The 23,026-nt window shown below is 32.8% G+C and overlaps 1 protein-coding gene across 1 annotated transcript in view; it reads left to right on the top strand.

Annotated features, from left to right (window-relative positions):
• Positions 1-1,078: 1,078 nt before the first annotated feature.
• Positions 1,079-23,026, top strand: part of LOC105626926 (neuronal acetylcholine receptor subunit alpha-7-like) — a 245,998-nt gene continuing 224,050 nt past the window's right edge. The window contains exon 1 of the mRNA XM_012208218.1: positions 1,079-1,127. Within this exon, the coding sequence (XP_012063608.1) occupies positions 1,079-1,127 (49 nt within the window). The remainder of the gene's footprint in view (positions 1,128-23,026) is intronic.

Here is a 23,026-nt window from a genome sequence, read left to right on the forward strand (position 1 = left end):
AGAGAGAGAGAGAGAGAGAGAGAGAGAGAGAGAAGATGGTGAACGGTGGCGGTAGGCTACCACAGAGCTAGCGCCAAAGCGGGTTGAAGCGGCGGTACCGCGCGGCGCTGCAGCTAAATGAGAATCAGTCCAGCGTTGGTCGCCGGCGAGGCCGCACCTAACAACCCCCTTGATGGGAGAGAGTGATATACAGTAGGTCCCGCGATCGAGATTTAGAAAGGTCTATTTAACGCGCGCTTATTCGTTATAGCGGCAAGGAAAGATCAGGGATGTTCTCGCGGTGCTGCCGATTGCACACGTTCCGAGACCCGCAGTACCAAGGATGAACCACTTTCTCTTCCATTATTCACCCTGACCCGATGCTGCAGCAGCCGAGCGAACGCGGGAAGCTCGACGTACGGGACGAACCGACAATCGGACTGCGGATGCGTTCCTGAGCCCATTTTCTACACAGCAAATACTATATATATCAAACTTCACTTGTAATATCACTTGCGATCGCTGGTCAAGGCTCGTCTGATATCCTCTGATCGCTCGTTGTTGTCGGGGATTATTCGTGAGATCCGAGGGAGAGAGGGATCCGAAGTGGTAAACGGAATCCGCAGGCTAATCCAAATCGGAAGAAATGTCCGCGCTGCCCGACGATGTCGCGTCGTGGTGCAAACTGTTCAGACCATAGTGCACGCAGGTTGTACCATCCGGTACGGGATAGCAGCGTACGACGATATCGGAACATTGCTGCGTGGAGGCGGTCACGTGCCCCCAACGGAGCTAGGACGATGCACCTGGCGAGCCCGGTGCAGGTGCGACCGGGCGAGCCCTGAGGATTCGCGATTGCTCCGTTCCCATCGCGCCGAGCGGCTCGCCGTCGAGGACAGCTGATCTTTCGGGTGGTTCAGGTCGAGGTTCGTCCTCGCTCGACGCGCCTGGCAGCCACGTGCGAGGACGAGCAGACGAGCGGTGGTGAGGTGGTGGTAGCGGAGAGGGAGGTGGAAGAAATCGGTAACGTGGAGAAGGTGGTGCTCGACCGGGTCATCGAGGAAGAAGGTGCCTCGTTCTGGCACCTTTTCGAGCAAACATGAGACGCTCGTGGACGCTTGTCGCAGCGATAGCCCTGGCTGCATCGGGTGAGTGACTCCACTTTCAGGAGAGTGTCTCTGCCATTAGTCCGACAATGTCCATCCACACGAACCTTAATTGCGACGTGAACTCGTCCACCGTATGTCTCGTTAACCGGCTCGGTTATCCTTTTCTGCCAGGACGTTCCTTCGAGTTCCCACTCCTACTCGTCCCTTCCACAAGTGTCTGTCGACGTCACACGTCACTCGTTGCTCCGAGCTTCCATTTTTCTTTCTTTCCGATACTGTGAACGCACGATAAAGTCATAGAATCGTTGTATCGTTGTGTATATATATATATATATATATATTTTATAAGTATAGTATCAATTAATTTCTTTTTAATCGTTTTCGATAATAATTAAAACGATATGGGTTGCCGAATAGCTGACCATTCTGAACAGTAGCCAGTCATTTTTTTGTGATTGATGATGTCATAGTGATTCATTTTTATCATGCTTCTTATTGTACAATTCGTAGCAATTTGTTATGTACTTGTTGGACTTGCGATCGAAAATGTATCATAATTCGCATTGATGAATTTTGATTTCTAATGCAGTCCAACAACTTAGCTCAAGAAACTTGCTGCTCTCCAGAATTTTATGAATCTTCATCTTGGTATGATCTGTGTATGCAAAATCATGGAAAATCGGCTGTTCATCAAACATACGTGAAATTCCTCAAATTTGAAGTTTTCAATTTCGCATGAGTGGTTGTAATTAATCTCTGTTCGTGCAAGTTGCGAAATTCGCGCAAGGCTTCTATTCGTAAACAGATAAATTTCTTGAAGTTTGTGCAAAGAAATTATCATCAGCAAATTTTGTTTATACAAATATGCTCGTCACAATCCTGTTCTTTTCGTTCGAAAATCTCGAAATTCTTTAATATTATTTACCAAATCACTAGAGAACGATATTCTTGAGTCAAGAAAAGCTCTTCTTTTGCTGTTTATATATCTACGAGAAAACTTCTATTTCGCGATGATCCTTGTTATTTGTTCGCTTAGATTCGAATTCGGTTTCCGAATATCGTGCCTGACGGTTAAATATCAAGGTTACCGTCCGATTACGAGGGAGGGCGAGTTTCGCTTTCCGGTGTGGATGTTCATCGCGATCCTTCATCTCTTCGACGTCGCTCTCTCACTTCCGGGATCGGCGCGAGCGCCTGGTCGAGTTTTGAGCTTTGAATGGAGTAGGCAGATGTAGAATACCCGCAATCCCGGGAGGAGAAACAGGAGAGGAAGTCGGAGTGACAAAGAGGGATGAGGACGCGAGAGGGTGAACGCGGCGTTTCAATATTGACGTCAACCCGCGACGCTTCCAGAGCGACGCGATGTCTCGCGCCTCGTTAGCGGCACGTTGATGCCACCAGCTGGAAGTCAAAACGTGAACGCATGTCATTCTCAGCAAATCACCTTTGCATAAATATTTGCGCGTTACAATAATGTTTTTATTGTATTGAACCGCGCGCGCATGAGTACATCGTCTTGATGTTCCTTCGCGTTGTCTTTGTCTCTACCTTCTTTAGAAATGAAAGAATAACAAGCATCGTTATCTCTAGTTGAATCTCGGAAATAAAATGTATAGCCTCTAAAAATTAAGCAAACAAACTACGTAAACTATTGCGCTACATTATTATACAGAAGATATTATGATATTCAAAATTATAACTGAAGATTCGTATTCTTTTTATATTTTCTGGTCTAATAATCTTCTAAAAGAAAAGATTTTATTGTCTAAAGGTAGAAAAATGTTGTAAAAATAATATAACCGAATTTCTCTTTTAGAAATATATATATTAATAAGGAGATTCTTTTTTCAAGTGTATTAATAACGAGATACATATTTCAAATTGATGATTTTTTCTTCAAAAATATTATTGTGAAAATTAAACGGTCAGTTCAACAACTAATCATTTAAAAATAATTTTTGAATCTTTTTTGAGTTTTAAATTTATTATGATCGCTCGTGTCGTTGGAAGCAGTTGTAATAAATTTGAACGGAATGTAAATTGCCGGCTCCCTCTCGTCTCGCTTTGCGAAACGTTAATTAATTACAACGTGTCAGTTAAAAATAATAATCGTTCAAAATTCTCGTTCCGCTCTCAATCGCGTTGCAACGTCGTGAATATTTTTAAGTTCGAAAACAACATGAAAATTCCATTATGAACAAATATGTTGACCGAGATCGAATAGAAACATTCCCCGCTGCAGTCGCAGCGCGTCAAAAGCTGTCTCAACCTGCACTAGCAAATTGTGCATGTTAGCCCCGTGTAAAATGTAAATTAGGAAGTTACCCACCTCGTCCACGCGTGTCCGGAGGTCGTTCTGTCATGACGTATCGTGTTGATTAATTAGCATCCCACCGCCGACTGGCAACGCAGTTGGCCGAGCTGGTGCATCCGGCGCCGTTGCAGACGTCGTCAGTCGGAATGGAAAATGGTGGTAAAAATCGTAGTCATCCCACGCCGCAAGAAAGCACGGGAAGTGTTCTTTTCTCAAAGTGATTAATGTGTGCTTTCATCTGGTCTAGACGATCGATTGCTATTCCAAAAAAGATCTTTGGATATTAAGCGAGACACATTTGTACGAAAAACTTTTTTTGGTTTAATAGAAATTTTTTTGAATTATTTAAAATGTCAATTTTTTATTTTATTATTTTTAACAGCTAATTTGATATTTATCGATCCTTGTGACTTTAATTTTTGTAAACTTGAGCAATTTGAGATAAATTTCAAGAAATACTTTAATACAATCAATTAAAGTTCCATGATGCGAACTGTTCATTCATTTTCGTCATTTTAAGAGACAACTAATTGCATTAATGCTGAATCATTTGCCTTGAATATTTTAAATATTTTTATAGGATATTTGTTGTTTTCAAAGAATAGATTTGGTATTGTTTTATATGAAAATTGTTTTCATCATTTTTTCCTATCATTGTTGACTCTGAGAGCATGTTATTTGAAAACTTATTTTTTGAAAAAATATATCGTTATCTTAAAAAATGAAAAATATGTTCGATTTCAGAAACTGTATATTTATTTGAATATTAATTTTTCCAAAAAAGGCTTTCAAATTAATTATTTATAATTATTTAATAATAAACAATATGATTATAAAAATGCTAAATTAAAAGTTTTAGAATTCGATTAAAAATTGTTTTATTTATTGTACACATTTTCAATTTATTTTCTGAACTCTAAGAAATATCAATTTTTACATTTAAGATATTTAATTATCTTTGGGAATCAAACGCAGATTTAGTAAATACGTAAATAATGGGAAGAAACACAGAGCGATATGGACTGGAAAATTAAATTCAAACCTCCTTATAAATTATGTTACAAATGTATTTTACATATGTTGTATACATGTTGTATACAAATGTATTTTATCATTATTTTCATTTAAACTCTTTCTGTACATTACCGTTCATAAATTTGAAACATTTGAAATTTTTTTGCATTTTACAAAAATTTAAGTATAGTAAACTATAGAAAAGGAGAAAAAAGGAGAATAGAGCTTTAAATTAGAGTTTGAATTTCGTTTCTATTTTGTTCCTAAATTTATATACAATATTGAAAATAATATAATATTTTTTTCAATATTTTTGTTATTTTTTGAAGCGTTCTATCTGGATAAGACATTACCGAAATTTAGCAGAAAGATCATGGTAGCAATTTTTTTCAAAGAGCATTTTAAAATTTTGAAAGTCTTTAAATTTTTTCCAATGATTTCATCCAAATAGAACGCTTCAAAAATAACAAATATATTAAAAAAAATATCAATCTTTAATTTTATATAATATTTAGAAGCAAAAGATCATAGAGACAAAATTCAAATGCTAGTTTGAAGCTCTATTTTTCTTTCTTAAAATTACATTAACATTTTTAAAAACTTCTCTCCGATTTCTATTCAAAGAGATATTTTTCTATTTAAAGAGATATATTTAAGTTTTTGTAAAATGTGAAAAAATTGCAAGCGTTCCCGAATTTATGAATGATAGTGTACATAAATTAGGAAATTTTATGATACATTGTGTCAATTAATTAGAAACATACGTTAGCAAGTGTTCGTTTATCTTCGTTCATTCGGCGAACAATTACGCCTACTGAAGCTTCTGAGAATTGCTGACTTATCCACCTACGCGACACCAGATCGTGCGTTCGTAGTAATTGTAGTAATATAGCAAATGGAAGAAGAATAATGACGAAGCATAAGATGTCGAAACTTCTTTTGAGATATTCATATAAATTTTTTTATAGGAACATTTTCTGTAATCATTTCCTCGTATCAAACATTATCTTCTATCGCTTAAAGTATAATTTTCAAAATGTAATTTCCCGACGGAAATGTACTGATGCTTTAAATATTAATTTCATATGAAATGTTTGTGACTGACGCAATTTGTTTTTAGCTAAACGTTTCTGTAATTAATTAAAAATGATCATATTTACTTAGAATATTATAGATGTGATAACTTTTAGTTAAAACTAACGATAAAAAACTAACATTAATTATGTAATTCGATACACTTGCGGAAAAGCAGCATTCCATTAAGAAAAAGAATTGATTAGTGTTCCAATGTTTCAATAAATTTTTTTAATTATACAGTAACTTTTTATCAGTTACTGATGCAATATCATGAGTGATTGATCAAGTAAGTGATTGCTAATCAATTTATTGAAACACTAATCAGTCCTTTTTTTTAGGGTTATTTTTTATGTTGCTGTTCCATTTATGTTACATGCAAAATATTCGAAAATAAATTTGTGACTAGAAATTTTGAATAGTTTATTCTTAAATATTTCTGTAGTAGTTATTCTTTTGAGTAGTTATTCTTAAATATTTCTGTACCTTCTACTAAAAGGAAATGCGATTGACTAGAACTATTAATGTGTACATTTCACTTTGACAACAATACTTTCGCCTTGTAATAGCTTGTAATTATTACACCGATCACGTGTTTCGTATGAAAAGATTGTCGGATATAAAAAGAATGATCTTGAAAGTTCGGCTATGTTATTTTTAACTTCCAGTAATTCCGAGATTTTGTGTAATCCGTTCTAAGAAGCTCTGTGAGAGACCATGCTGTTGCTTGAAAATTTTAAACATTCTGAAAAGTCTGTTCGAGGAAAATCCTTCCGCAGGGATTTTCTTCGAACGGACTTTCACTTCGCTTGACGAATTTCAGCATTTCTCGAAAAAATGCATCTTCAAAAATTGCTAAAACATAATTTTCTCGTGATACGCTTTCTTGGTGAAACATAATCATGTCTCAAATATATATATTAGAAAACAGATTTATTTAAAAAAAGAATTAAATATTTTCAAAATGTTCGTCGAAAAAACATCCTGTATGTCGTTGAAAAAACATCTCGTGTTTCATTTTATGCTATTTAAAATAATGAAGTTTTTTATTTTTTAATAAAAAGCATGTAATTGTAAAGTATTATGACAAAATTATCACATATGTGTCATACTGAATCTGTCCAAGTTAGTTTAATAATCATCGGTGGACATATGTTCGCGTCGCAAACCCCTTTACCTTTTCTCTGTATTTTCACTGCTCTACCTATCTTTGTACCCTTCGATCTTATCCTCACAAGTAATGTATCCTGTATACAAGTTTTACAATATAAGTTTGAAACACATTCATTATTAAAAAAAAACAGATGTATTTATATTATATTTTATTATATATAAATATATTTATTATATATAAATATAAACTATAAAATATGCACGTAGAATATTTTTTAGATTAACTTAACTAATTTTACTATTCTAGGTTTGTAATATTGAATTGTAATTATAATATTATGAACAAATTACAATTATACTTAAAATTTCAAAAAGTGAATTTTATAATACAAAGTATAGATTAATTAAAAAATATCTGATAAAGATACATTTATATTCATTTATTTAAGATATCTATAAAACAAATTTCTATATCAGATAACATAAAAATAAAGGAGTTAGGAGTAGCTAAAATATTTTTATAAATATATAACTGAAAATATTTTATTAGAAGGTCATATATTAATAATAAGTCTCGAAATTACTTCACAAGATATTAGTAGCTTTCTTTTGCTTCAATATTACATTTTTATTAATTGAATCAACGTTTATCGAATTCTTAAGCATTTTTGAAATATTATAAATATTATTGCATAATTTTAAATACAATCTCAAAGTTCATTTAATAAAGCACATATTTCACAGACATTTATTGAAAACTTTCCTGTTTACTCTTGACTCCCTCAATGCACTGTAAAGAAACTTGACTGCGCGCATATTTGAGAGACATAAACATATAACGAGGTATACATACTTTTAACATCGTTCTTAAGATAAATTCGTCAGAGATCCTTTCCATACTTATGATCGTAAAGAATCCATGCGAATCGGGCGCATCGCGACGTTCGATCGGATACTCACGTGTCGTTCGCCGCATCGTCTCGCATCACAATAGCCTCCAGACGAATCTAGGGATGCTCAAAATAACCAAAACATCTATATCTTTAATCTAGACATCGAGTACAAAAAGTATCGATACTATTCCGTATCTTTTACTTCTATTTTCAAATATATTTGATCTCATTACATTGATAGCACTGTTGCTACTTGATATTCTATTTCTAATGTCATCGGATAAGAATCAATACTGTTAGACATTTGTTCCATGAGTTTCAAAGGATATTAGATATCTACGTTTCTAGAAAGAATCAAATTTCAAGTGTTGAGATTTGTGAGTGTTGTTCTAATACTTTTGCTTCGATACTGATACTTTTCAAGTATCGCTGTCTAGATAGCATAGCCCCTAGGGATTATGTCTAGGATATCTCAGATTCAGCAAGGTATCTTGTTGTTTGATCTAATCTAAAGTTGATTCTTCTTTTGCAAAATGAAGGAATCATCATTTGTCTGACATTTTTAACTTTGCTGAAAAACAAAAACTAATAAAAGTTTTCCAATATTTCTATAAGAATCATTTCTGAATTAGTAAAGAAATGTATGAAGATGCTTGTTAATCTTCCACATTAAAGCTATATAAATGTTATATTTAAGAATAGATAATTTGGCATCATGAACGTAAGAGAGTATCGATAATGTGATACTACTCAACAATGTAAAGCATCCCTAGACGTCCCATGCCGTGCGACCTGCAGGGTGCACGTCGATGCGTGGGTGTGCGGACGTGGGTGCAGCGTCGGAGAGTATCGAACGCGCAGTTGGCCGAGAAGAGGACACTGCACGCTCGCACGTGCGCGCACGCACGGCCACACGCACTCATCAACCCGTGCATACATACTCGCACGTCACGGAGGCGTCCGCCAGCAAAATCGGCCATTTCCCAAAACCGCAATTATTGACAGGGAAACGAAATCATACGTGTACGTGCGCGATAATGGCTGCGATATCGATGCCAAGGATTTCGCAGAATCTCGATTCGCGGCTCTTTGAGTGACATGCACTCTTACGAGATATTTCGCTGATTAAGAAGATAATTATCCTGTGATTGCATTTTTCTAGGAATTTAAAATTTAATCTAGTGCATCCAGGAATTGTAAAATCAAAGATAACGATTATCTTCTCTTTCTCGCGCTCTTTCTTAAACGAACCGTACAACGGGAGTAATCTGGCGTAATCAGTTGTAAGAAATCGACCAATCACAATCGAATGTGAGGAGAATAATCGAGGAAGATTGGTCAATTTCTTACATCTCACGGCTTACTACACAATATTACTCTCAGTATAGAAGGTCCACAAAGCCTATTCTACAATTGCGTAATCGCAGTTGTATATATAATAGTTGGAATTGTAAGAATCGATTAATTATAATTGAACATGAAGAGAATATTTGACTGTGGTTGATCAATTCTTACATCTTCATCCACTTCGCTTACGGAATTGTAGGCTCAATATGCCTCAAAGATTTCGGATTTTTACTTGAAAATTGAAATACAAGTAACTTCGATTCTTGCTTTGTAACAACATATCACCTTGGCCAAAAGTGTTAGATATCTTACCAATCATTATTTAATATTTTAGTTACAAAATTAATTTGTGATATTTGCTGTGAATTAAAACCTTTGTTTTAAAAAACCTTTTTTTCTTGTGCCAATAATGCCAATAATAATAAGAAAAATTATAAATAAAAGAATTCTTGATAAATGAAAAAAATATAGATGTCTAATATTTTTAGCCAAGGCTATATAATGATATGAATTATAGTATTAACGGTGATAACAATAAATCACTTATGTTATTTACATTAGTTGCTTGGGAAATACTAATGATAATGATTCGGCTGAATGAATATATTAATACGCCTCTATACAATTTGGATAAATACGACCAACGATTCTAAACATAATACACATATACGTGTTAATTAAAATTATACACTGTGCGATTATTAGCTGAAACGTGATCCTTGCAAATTGCAGTACATTTTTTCAAATTAAATTGGTCCCTTAATAATTGAATCTATTTATTACATTGGGACCGCATATAAATGTTTTATGCGTATTACGATTACCAGCTGAAAATATATTTGAATTATATAGATTGATGATTAATAATGTTAAAATAATAAATGAACATTTTTCGCTGTTTTTTTTTTGGATATTCGGACTACAAGAAAGAATGGAGCCAGTCTCCAACAAAGTCACTCGCTTAAACATTAGATGCCTTCTTTTATCCCGTCGTAAAAAGTCGCGACGAGTTCGGGCGAGAATCCATGGCAACGAGTAAAAAATTTGCCGTTGTACAAAAGTTTGCGATGGAGATGGCCGATTCCTAAACAGAGCGGACAACTCCTTTCTCTCCCACCCCTCTGTCTCTTCTACTTTTCCGCTTCGTGGTACCTTTGAATGTCTCTACCTCTGTACTTTTCTTTTCCTTTACCTCAATCTCTCTCTCTCTTTCTCTCTGTGTCTGTCTCTGTCTTTCTCTCTCGACGAAATGCATGAGCGGACGTGCGATCGTATACGTCAATAACGAAAACTGTGCCAAATGTTGCGAGTAGCCTCAATGAAATCAGCCCCTACTAGCTGAAGCTACCTCAAGCCTTTTTACGAGGGTACTGGTCGCAGCTTGCGACAGAAACGCGTGTGTCTACTGTCATCAATAATGCACACGCCCGTTCCTTTTCTCTGTCTCTATCTCTCTCTGTCTCTCGAGTCTGATGCCTGCCAACGAGAAAAAGAGCACAATTCGATTCAGGATCGGATCGAGTGTGGTAATAACTTGGCTCTCTCTTAGAACCTGGATGAACTAATAAATACTGATAGGAATCAAAGGTATCACGATGAAAGATTGGAATTAAACTGTCCAAGAGCCTTTGAATCAATAAAAAGGTTAAAGGTCTAAGGGTAAAAGAACTTTTGTAATAAATGATTGAGAATTAAATGTTAAATTTAAGGTAATTCACTTGAATAATTTAAAAATGACAATCAAAAACCAAGACATATGCATTTTATATTTATATTATATCATTGTGATGAAATATGCTTGTATTTTGTCGCTTATGAATCATTTGATAATATAATAAACTGAATGATTTTGATATATGTGTGTATCTAATACTTCTCGAATCTAAACAACTTACTCTATTCTAAACAACTGCAACTTGTACTACTTGCAGTGATATATAGGGAGACATGCAATAAACCTCATAAAATGAAGTAAAATTGCAAGGAATGAAAATTGTGAAACAGCAAGAGAAATTTTTGAAACGGATTTTAAATGCATTTTTAAAGAAAATAATATATTTGCTTTGAGTATCTTGTTTAATTTTCACGTGACATACTTCTTAATCTTTTGATTTACATTCAAACTTAGCGATAAAAATTCAGGGGTAAATATAAATCGAGTGATATAATATTTCCAATTTCGTTTTTAATATTCAGTAAAAAGGAACTTAAGTTAATTTTCTAAGCAAGCCATAAAAAAATTGTTAATCTCTGCATTAATAATTATTTTTTATAAAAATATTGTGTATACTGCTTTATCATCGTTATTATATTTATCTAACACTCAATGATATCTTTATTTGAAGTAGATATTTAAATTTTTTCACTTTGTCTATTTTCACGTAAAATATAGAAGATACTTAAACTTTTTCCTTTTATCTTAACAATATATTCTCTAGTAGTAATCAATTCGTGGTAAGTAACGCCGAGAAAGCTGACTTGCCTCAACTGCGAATCTCGTTTGCTATGCAACGGAACCCTACAGACCGTCATTATCATATTACACGGGTGCATCCCGTGCATGTTCTGTACCAAGCGACCATTTCCCAACAGAAAATGAGACGAGGAAACGAGCTCGGTCGATATAGCCTTCGCCATCTTCGCGCCTCAGTATCGTTAAACTCTCGGACAATTGTTGATGCTCACGTCTTTGATTTATCTTTTTTCCTAACTTTTTGTGCTGAATTTTTTATATTATTAAACTGAGCATTAGTCATACAAAATCTTTTAATAAATATTTATTACGTTAGGAAAGCCATCTTTTATCTTTAAATGATCTATATGATCTATTTTCATAATGTGCTTATTACTGCAGTTGAAACAGTTTAAATAGAGTTACATTGTAACAATTTTTATTGTTTATTATTTGTTGTAATAATTTAAGAAAGAGGTTGTTTGTTCCCATTTATCATGATAAAGATAAAATAATTGAGATTAAAATCGTATTACAGTTTGTATTATGTTGTTTGTTTTATGTGTATAAAAAAATAAAGATTCAAATTGATATGATTTCTTTTCTCTCTTCTTTTTCTGTCTTTTCAAGTTAGTATTGTCACTGAGAATGTCTCTCGGCATTTATCGGCTTCGGATTAACAATGTTCTAAACTATTTCAGTCGATGTAAAGCAACGACTTGCTATTGTGTCTTACCGCACAGTGCGATCTCGCTTCTCGTTTACCAGTAGAATCGTTAGAACTTTGCCGCCATGACGACAATACTCTTGTCGTCTCCTCGTCTCGCAGATGCGATACGGCATTATCAATAAGAATTTGAAAAAATCCCGAATTCCTTCGAATAAAACCCTCAAAAGATGTGTAACATTATACCTGTAAATTATCTATTACAAAAAATAATAGTATTGAAAAATGTCAATAAAAAAAATTGTAAAATAATTAAATTAGCATTGATATTAGGATTGATATGTAAAAATCTAATTAGGAAGGATTCTTATTAATCCCTTTAAATTTAATTTGTTAATTTAATTTCAAGAATCCTTATTTACTTGTTTCTACACTATTAAATTCATAATATCAAATTATAAAGTTGAGTTATATCTTTAATCATTCCTATAGATCGCCACTGTTTCTAGGCAATATATTGTTAATTTAACTAAAACAATGTAACTCAAGAAATGTATTAAATTTGATTCAAATTTAATTTACTATTTATTAAAGTGCACATATGTCAATATGAATGCTGTTTGAAATTAAGCAATTTAACCACGGAAATGCGTTAATTAGATGTGATTGTTTTTTAAACATATATTTTGTATTAAAATACACGATGACACACTTGAAAATTAAAGATAATAAAATTTATTTATTTTATTAGTTATTTAACTTATAGAATTGGTTTAAATTTGATTCTTTAATATTTAATAATGTAATTAAAAAAATATAAGAACATTGACATTAATTGACGACAACTGGTTCGTTGCATTTTCTCTCTGCATTCATATTACAAGCTACAATGTGATCAAAGAGCGAATAGACGTCTATCAATCAGAATGGTAACGAACTGAACATGTTAGCGTAACTACAGATCTCAAATCGAGACGAGATTTTTGATCATTACAGACTGCGCATTGTTATCCATCTCCTCCAACAATCATCTCCAACAGCTCTATAATCAGACATTGTTATACGACATCGTTGTATCTACAGTGGCACTCTAACGGCCACTTGATTGGAGTTGTCGAGACGGCAACGATCGAGAGTTCCATCTTAACCGAGTATCGTGGACGACTTTGACCGAATAATTGTGTGTGTCATGCTTTCTCTAAATGGTCTGTGTCGCGAGTTACAGGGTAAACACACAGCGGGAGGGCTTAGCGTAGGAACAACTTTAGTGTTTGCGGCAAGCAATCTTGCCGGGCAAATTAGTGCCCAAGTTAATTATCTTTCACGATCAAATCGTTAGGAGAGCCAAAAGGTGCTTTACCTTCTGCACGATTATTTATGTTGCTGGCGAGATTAGCTGTGTGGCAATGGAAATTAGATTACTTCTGTTGAAGATTTATGTAGATGTAAGTTATATGATAGGGATTCTAAAATGATTTCCGCACGGCTTGTGTATAATGATTTATTTCATATGAGACAGAATATCTTGTATTTTGTAGTCATAAATTTCTTAGAAAATAAATAAATATTTTTATAATATAATTAAACATACATATATAACATAATTAAACAGCAATCTGATTGCATTATTTTATTACTTATGATTAATGCCTCCATTATTCAAATTATAACTCTGTAAGAAATATCACATCTCTATTACATTATATAAAAATGAAAATAAGTATGTAAACGCACATTTTTTTTAAAACTGCGACTTTTGCGTTTTGAAAGATCTATATTTTTCTGGAAAATATTATTACAAAAAAATTAATTATTAATACAGAGTTCGTGATCGCAATCATCTAAATTTTTTACACTCTGATTTCATAGCAAGGACATTTCAGAAGCGTCGCCCAATACATTTTATAAGAACGAAGCGTTACAAATTCATTTGAAATCGCATTATAGCAACGTTTCAGCATAATCTGACTGTCTGATAACACAAATAGAAATAAATGTCAGACAGATCGATCCGACAAATCTGCTAAACAAGGACAGACTTCTGTGAATAATCCATAGTCACCTTGAGTCTCCATTATAAAAAAAAAGCACTCCCGACATAAAATCTGTATTATTTATTCAATATCATCATTTACTGATAATAATTAATAACAATATCGAGAAATATCTTCCAATTTAATAACTAATTGAACTAATTTCTTTAATTGTCTTTGCAGCATCTTGATTCTTCTAAAAATTATCAAGAAATTGTGAAAAAATAAGTACACCTTATTTTTTTCACAATATTAATGCATTACAGTAGTATTTTAAAACATTATATGTAAAAGCTTGTTAAATTGTAATATTAATGGCAAGAAAAAGTAGCTATATAGTAGCTATATAGTAGCTATATAGTAGCCATAAACTTTTTTATTATAACTTTAATCTCAGTTCAACTTACTCTTCATCTTTTCCTGGTTCTAAAAATTAGAAAAAGCTAAGGAGTAAGTTAAATCAAGATTAAAACTTAATCTACATTGATGGAGACGGACATGAAAAAGTTTATGATGGAAAAGGGCATTACGCGTACATTTTTACGTTTGATATTCGATGTTACTAGAATAATATATGATTCGCTGTTGGTCACTTAGAATTTTGCATTAGGAAATGATATCAAACTGCTTTTATTCCAAATGGAGACGCAAAATTAGTTGTTCGTCGACCAGCGAAGGTTTTTCTATTCTCGATGTGTTCGCTAAAATTTCACGTGGGAAACGGTAATGGGAGGCAATATAAGCAAACAGTTAGTCTCAGCGAGTTTCGGAAGAGGCTTTATCGTCATTTAGGTGCAACAGCTTGCAATCTGACGTCGCTGGATTTGCTAGATCGTTTGAGTATAGGTGCGAATACGATACGAATATGATTATAGGCTTACACATGATTGCGCGTAGCATACACACACAAACATACATAAGAGAGATCTTCCTCTCTCTTTCTTTCACCCAGGCACATAAAAGCTATGATATACCTGCGATATTTATTCGTCGAGTGTCATATCCTCATTGTTCCCCTCGCCTCTCCTGTTATCGACGTTTTTGTACGCGCCTTCTCGCTAGAATAATCTGAAACCCTGTATAACAGCCAAATTCTTTAGAGGAAAAGTAGACTCGAGGAACACATAATCGATAGCTTAGAATTTTGGACACAACAGATTTTTTTGAAAGATGCTGTTATTGTCCATTAGCGTATTAAATTCAATTTTTTATTACAGGGTGTATGTTTTATTACAGGGTTTTATATTGAGTACAAAAGCTCATTTCGATCAAATTTTTAATAATGTTGCAAGGGAATTCAAAAGTCCGACATTTTCTCAGATATTATCAAGTCTTTCTTAAATATTATCTTAATTAGTATTACTAATGAAGTGGATAATGAGGAACCAAGCGCTATTGTCGGTGTCTCTCACTTCATTATGATAATGGAAACTTCCGTCAATCTTCTAAAGGTGTTAAATAAGAGATGATAAAAAAAAGTAAACGCGGAATATACATGTTATCTAGGCAGCTCTGGTGCCGTCATTGATCGATGGACCATCCCCGAGCACTAAATGATAAATAACTCATTTAGCAAGAAATATGGATTCATGCCTGATTCTTGCCAGCCTGGCCTTTCGGTTGCTATTGATAACCGGTATGAGATGTGTGAATGGGTACATTCGGGGGTTGGAGGGGGAGGTGGAAGCAGGGGAAAGGGGTGGTTGGGCAAGAGTGGATACCCATCGGCCGCCGTTCATCGACCGCCGCGCTCTCATACGAGAATTTAATTGTCAGCCATACGAAAGCGAACCGGTTATCGATTCTATGAGAACGTCTCTTTCTATCGGGCGAAACCACCGAGTGGTTTGCACGTGTTGCGCTTGCATCCCTCCAGCTGCCGCCCTCTAGAATGTTCTCTCTCTCTTTCTTACTTCCTCTCTTTCATTCTACCTATCTCTCTCCTTCTTTCTCTCTTCTCAGTATCAGTCTTATACTCCCACGTTATGATCCTTTTGATCCTCTTTTTATCAATTTTTCAAAATGCATTAGAATATTTAACTTAATGCATTTATCTTTATTCTTGCACGCAGCTGCACAGAAAGCACAATAAATTTATCCATATCAATTATTTCATGCGTGAGACCTTTCCTATTTCTACCAGATTAACTGTTAATGGCGTTAATGGCGCGCGCGATTATAGAATTATTAAAGAATTTAAAATTGATTTTTTTTTAACAAGGAATCGTTATAAGATTTATTATTTATTTGACATTCTTAATCTTTAACATCCGATATTTCTGGAATTAGCAACTAAATCAAGATTCAGTTACAAAGAATTAAAATTAAATATAAAATAAAATTAAATATAAAATTATATAAAAAATTAAGTTATATTGATTTCTCTTTCTGATCATTTTACGCTTTATTAGTAGAAAATTCTTTACTCTCAGTCTATAAATTCAAAAGCATACTTATTAAAGGTCTTTAATATATCCTAGGAATTCATTAACCGTTGATCTGATAGAAGAGGAATATGAAGAATTTGATAGAAAATATTTCTTGATAGAAAAAAAAAGAAAAAATATTTATATCATGTGTATATAGGATAATGAGTAATATTAGGAATAAAAAAATTATATAACATAATACATTATATAACATAATACAAATTATATTATATAATACATAATAGGAAATTTTTGCAATAACGTGAATCCAGATACGGTGAAAGTCAAATTATCTTTTCTTTAATTAGTTGTTAAGAAAAAGATAACCTGATCTTAGCATTCACCGTATCTAGATAAATGGTATTGCAAAAATTCTATAATATTTATAAAAATACATACGTGTAGCATCTTTTTATTTATTATTTTTTATTATATTGTATTTAAAGTTTGATATATATATTTTTACATTATTACGCCTGATAAGTAAATTAATAATTATCGTATAACAATAATGAAAATATTTTGAAGACAAATTCTTCATTTTAATACGTAAAATTAGTTGTATTATTTATTTGTATTTTATCGCGTGTTGATAATAATTTTACGCGTTTTATAACCGTATAGGTTAACTTAATGCTCTACTATTCTTAAGGGATTTATATCCTCGAATATACATGTATATGTAATAAAATTCTGTCTTTTTCTATTTCTCTATTTATTTCTCTGCCTTCTTATTGTCGTGCAATAATATCGTTTTAAGCAGTTACGAAGAAAAAAAAGATGGATATAATATTTTCAAAGTTTCCAAAAAATTTTTATTGTGTATTAGTGACCCATAAGATATGTTTATGTATTAGTGATAGTAAAGTAAAGGTAGTAAACATGCTGTCAATAAATTACCGACATTTTAGACTGTTCTAGAATTACTATTCTAAATTATTAAATTATATCTTCCATTCTTTATATATATATATATATATATATATATATATATATAAACTACTTTAAATTGTACCTTTCACAGAGTATCTTGATTGATTTTTAATCCTCTTTTTCTCTCTTTTTTCTCGATTCTTCTAAATTTTCTTTTTAGATTCATATATTTCTTAATTCGTGTAAAGCTGGAATTTAACATTGAGCTTTCTTTGTTAGAAAAAAAATCATGCGTATCTATTTACAAATATTTTATTAATAATATATAATGATGTCCTTTTTCAATAAAAATTAGTTGCAAGCACAGATTTTACTGACTTTATTTATGACTCGTTGTTACACGATCTATTTATGTATTATTCGAGAGAAGATTAGAAAGATTTCCATCAGAATTTTTTGAAGCTTGATAACCCGATGAGCGGTATTATATAAAGCGATTATAATCTTCGCTTTTTTGCACTACCTATACCTGCTGAATATATTCCGCTGTCGCAAGACGGAAAAAAAGTAATATGCGAAGAATGAGGTCAACGCAGAATTCAAAAAAAGCTTATTGCAGCACTGCCTCGATAAAACGTAACCATTTTTCTGTCGCTCATTTAACCCTTTCCAATAATCATTTTATATGCGTAATGTCGAAGAAACCCATTATGTAAAATTTATCTGAATAAATATCGATGTGTCTGATATGAAAGATGATTTACAGTGGAATCTGGTTACAAGGAACTTCATCGAAGTTCTAATTGAGTTTGTTGCGCTGAAATTATGCCACATCGAATTGTCTACGTCAAATTATGTGAAGTATCCCGTATCCTTGCTCTGATGAAATCGGAGTAAAGGAGTCTTGCAACTCCTCTATCGCTCTTTCTGGCAGATAACAATTATCTGAATAGAACTCAAAGGTCTTCATGAATAAGAGAAACATGTAGTCATAACTTATTCTAATAAAATCATATAGAAAAATAGATTCGCGAAAAATTCATAGAAAGGCAATGCGGAAATTAAACACGGAAGATCAATGCATATGTATACAAAATTTACAACTAATTTAAGTATTGTAATAGATTTGTAGCATTGAAACAGACGTAGACTGCGAATATAACGAATAAAAATGTTTAAAACACGGAATTTTTTCTTCATATTTTTTCTTCTGTAGGATGAAGAGTTAAGATAGATGTGGTTAAAGTTTCAACATTCTGTATAGTTATAGAGAGAGGGAGAGAGAAAGACAGACAACAAATTACATTGGGCTCAGGTAGACGGGAGATCGATGATGCGTGGCCTTCGTGCATCGTACTGGAGCACGACGATGGAAAGGAGAAAGATAACGAGAGCGCAGAAAACTTGCAGCTATTCCGTCTCCAGGAGTGTCAAGGGTCGCTGACTCCCTGACTGCTGCTGCTGCTGCTGCTGCTACTGAGAGTACCGCGCTTTCGTACTGCTCTCTCGAAAACCGTCGCCGTCACGCGACGATCGATCCGGTCGCGACACCGCGAGCATCGCGGACTCAGACAGATAGACAGACAGACAGACACGCGGATTGCAGTCGAATACGCCCGGGCGAAGCGGAATACCGTCCTTCGATGCGGCCATCGAACGCAACCGAGATTCCCACCGTATGACCTCGCTGACGAGGCGACTGCAGAAACCTCGAACTTAGTCGAAGTCGATCGGTTTGCTTCGCACGATGGTTTTGTAATTATTGAACTTGATGGGACAGCCCGAATGGTTTTGTAATTATTGAACTTTATTATGCACGGGATTCGGAAATTTATAGCTGTAACAAGAAATGATTTCTATGCGAAAATATATCGAATAAATTATTTTACATGTTTTCTTTTCGAAAAGATCGAATTAAAAATTTGGGAAATTTATATTTTTTTCTTTGTTAAAATGTTATAGTGATATGAAATTTTTTGTTTTCGAATGTGAATGTTCTTCAAAAATTGTGAAATCGATATATATACGGAAGAAGCCATTTTTTTTTAAATCAAAACATGTTTACATTAATACAGATAAATTAATATATCAATCTTTTATCTTTTAAACATTTCGTATAATTTCAAAACAATGTTTTTGAAATAAAATATCTTTTTTTTGAATTCATTCTTTTCTTTTAATTTATTCTTTTGACTAAATATAATATAATTTTAAATTAAATATACTTTTATTAAAAATACTTTTGCTTTATGCAATCTAGTATTAAAATATATATGTTTCTTTCATCTATAAAATTTATTGTTAGGTGAAAAAATTGATCAAACTCACAATGAAAAAGTTTTCATTTACTATTACGTCATGTTCGAGAGTGTTTAAGTTATTTTTGAAATAACTTCAACTTTTTCGCGAATTGTCGTTGTAAAATAAAAAGATTCTACATCCTCGATGATAGAAAATAAATTGACGTTTTAATCCATAGAATTTATTGCTGGTTGGAAAGATTGGTTGGACTGATGAGAAAACATTTTGATCCTTACATCGTGTTCTGGTTGAAGTGGAAAAGACATTCTTCGTCCAACTCAAGGTATATGAAATCGATCGTAAACTCAATTGATCGTAATAGTGGGAGGAAGAAGAAAGGCAGTGGTTTGTCACATTGAAGGATATAAAAAGACGAAATAAATTCGGACGACACATCCCTTTCTTCGAATTAGATTTGCGGCGATTGTTTCATAAGAATATAAGAAACGATAAAACTTCATATTTGACAATCGAGAAACGATGAATACTTACCCGTCGACATTAGATAATAAACAATATATTAAAGAATAAATTTTTCAAAATCAGATTGCATATTATTTATATCATTTTATAACTCGCTATAACTTGCAATTTGTATTAAGTATTTTAAATGGTTAACAAATATGTGTATGCATGCACATTGTGTGCGAGAAAGAGAGAAATAATCAACGAAATTATAAAATATATAATCAAGTATCGTTCAATTATACTTTGACGATTATATTGAATCGTTTCCGATTAATGGTACGTGAATGTCCATTCAAAATATTCGTCAAATAGATGCGAATATTTATGAAATATGATTTGTCGAAAAATTGAAATTTATAATCGATCAAATTTTAACATTTGAGTAATATAAAACTTTGAAACTGTTAAAAGTTACAATACAAAAATATTTATTTTTTCATAATTATAATCATTATGTATGCTTTTATTTTTATACTAGATTATCGTAAATTAATATATATATATTAATATATATATATTTAATATTAATATATTTTCAATACTCCATCATATTGTATAAGGCTTAATGCAATCAATTTTGTATAATTTCGTAATACATCAGTGAATAATGTTTTATTTAGTGATTTCAATAAAAGCTGAGTAATTTCTCAACGCACGAGTCCTCAAGGAGATCATTGACCGAGATTATTTTCGCAGGCTTTGATGTTTATCATCATATATGAATCGATCCATTGAATTTTATTGTATTGTAAGAGCAGCAACTACAAACATTATCATACAGTGGAAATAATGGAATAGCTATTCAAAAAGCAAATATGAGGGATGAGAAATAAATCTTACATTGTTCAATTTTCTTCGATATCGCATTATCAATGCTATTTCACTTCGTATCTTATAGTACATTATTTGCAAGTTTGATAGTAACATGTATTCCATAACATAATGCCTCTAATTTAGTTTTGAAATTTAAAAAACCCAATAAATTTAACTTCGAACATGCAAACGATTTTTCTATATTGTTATATTATCATAAATCTCAGAAAATCGAGAAAGTAAACGTAATACGTTTAAACCTTTATAATTTTTTTAAATTTTATTTTTCCGGAATAAATTCGACAATTGTATAATCAACGTATAGAATAATTGATGGAGAAAGCGATATATTCTGCGGTATGTGAATTTGAATTTTGTAGAAATTTATTTGTAAGACTTTACTAAGAAATGCAGAAGTTTTGAAATTTCGATTTGTTTTATATAATGTAGTATCTACTCACCACAGTCAACTGAAACCATTTCCTTTCAAAATTCGAAACCGATTCACGGGTCGTCAGGATGGAATCCTGTTCAGTGGCCCTTTTAGAGAAGCTTTGTATTCACGGCTGAGCACCACCAAGCACTAAAGGGCCGATGTCCACCGCGTACGAGTGGCGGACGTTACGTTCGTTCACACAATTTATTGCGATCAGGTAGAGAGGGTACGTGATTGGAAAGGTCGCAAGCGAAGGGTTTGCCCTATATATATTGGCTTCTTTAAAGACGAACGATTCTCATGCTCCTTACGAGCTACTCGACGAGAAAATAAACCTTCCGTAACGGGGACAGATTAAACATCGAACGTAAATCTGGATTTCAAAACGCGTTTATCTGGAAAATTCATGTTAATCTCGTGTTTTATGAGACAGAGACAGAGTTTTTTTTATTTCTGTGAATGTATCAGTTGCTACATGTTACTTCAATAAGATAGAGCTTCTAAGAATTATTAATGCGTTCGCTCGACTTCTCATTCGTAAATTATTTATATTTTTCAAAATTTTTCGCTTTACAAAACATTAAAAGTATATGATAATTAATTATATGTGATAATTTTCATTCCGTTTGTTATGTATGTGCGTCTCATTATTTACAAAAATTTTTTTTATAACTTTTATTGTAGAATTATAGAATAAAAAAAAAGATTATAAGCGATTGGTAAAAAGTAATTGAAACAAAAATAAATGCAAAAGAAAATGTTGAAAAACAGAAAGTTACAAAATAGTTACAAAATAACATTCGATTAAATTTTCACTTTAAATTTAAGGCAGTGTTGTGCGTTAGCGTTGTTAAATTAATGATGACGCGTTATGTAACGTTGTTAAAACATTAACGAACAATCATCATTCTAATTTGCTACATTTAGTCGTTGCACGTTGCGCAGCTATTTGTCTTACACGAGACAATTTACCCTCCCAAAAACTCGTTACAAGGTACATCTCGGCTTGCCATTACCGGCGCCGCGCTAATTGGATTCAGATTAAAGTAGTAGCATCCTCGGTGCTGTCTTAGTACTTAGCACTTCATACATTCAAGAAGATGTTTTTGCTTTTTTTTTGATGATTCGCTCGTCTTTTTGAAACTTAAACGATAAATTCTTTATAGATTAATAAATTATGTTAGTGCATTAGAATATATGTGTGTATATATAGGATCAATTTGGTATCATGAAAAGAGTCAATGTAAAAAGAAATATATATATATATATATATAGAGTACACATATATCAAATTAATTTGGTGTTATGAAGGATCGATTGATCTTTTGAACAAATAAACGAGGTATAAATATACGGATAATTTACAATTTACAATATTAAGGCTATTTATCATTCTAATGTAAGTCAAATCACGAAAACACAATAGCTGTTGAATACGCACTAAATGTGATGTGATGGAAATGTTAGAGGATGAGAGGTCGATAGCTGCATCAAATAAACACGCATAAGCCAACAAATTCAGATTTGTGTACCTACGTCCCAACTGGTTGCGAATTGTATTTATCGCGAAATTGTATGTATGTATAATTTACGTATCAACATCTGTAGAGATTCACATAAGTATTTTACGTGTATTAAATTTATTCTTGGAATATTACTATATTCGCGACTCCATATATTTTATTTATTTCTCTCTCTCTTTCTCTCTCTC

The sequence above is a fragment of the Atta cephalotes genome (assembly GCF_000143395.1).
Source record: "Atta cephalotes unplaced genomic scaffold scaffold00007, whole genome shotgun sequence".
Taxonomy (NCBI): domain Eukaryota; kingdom Metazoa; phylum Arthropoda; class Insecta; order Hymenoptera; family Formicidae; genus Atta; species Atta cephalotes.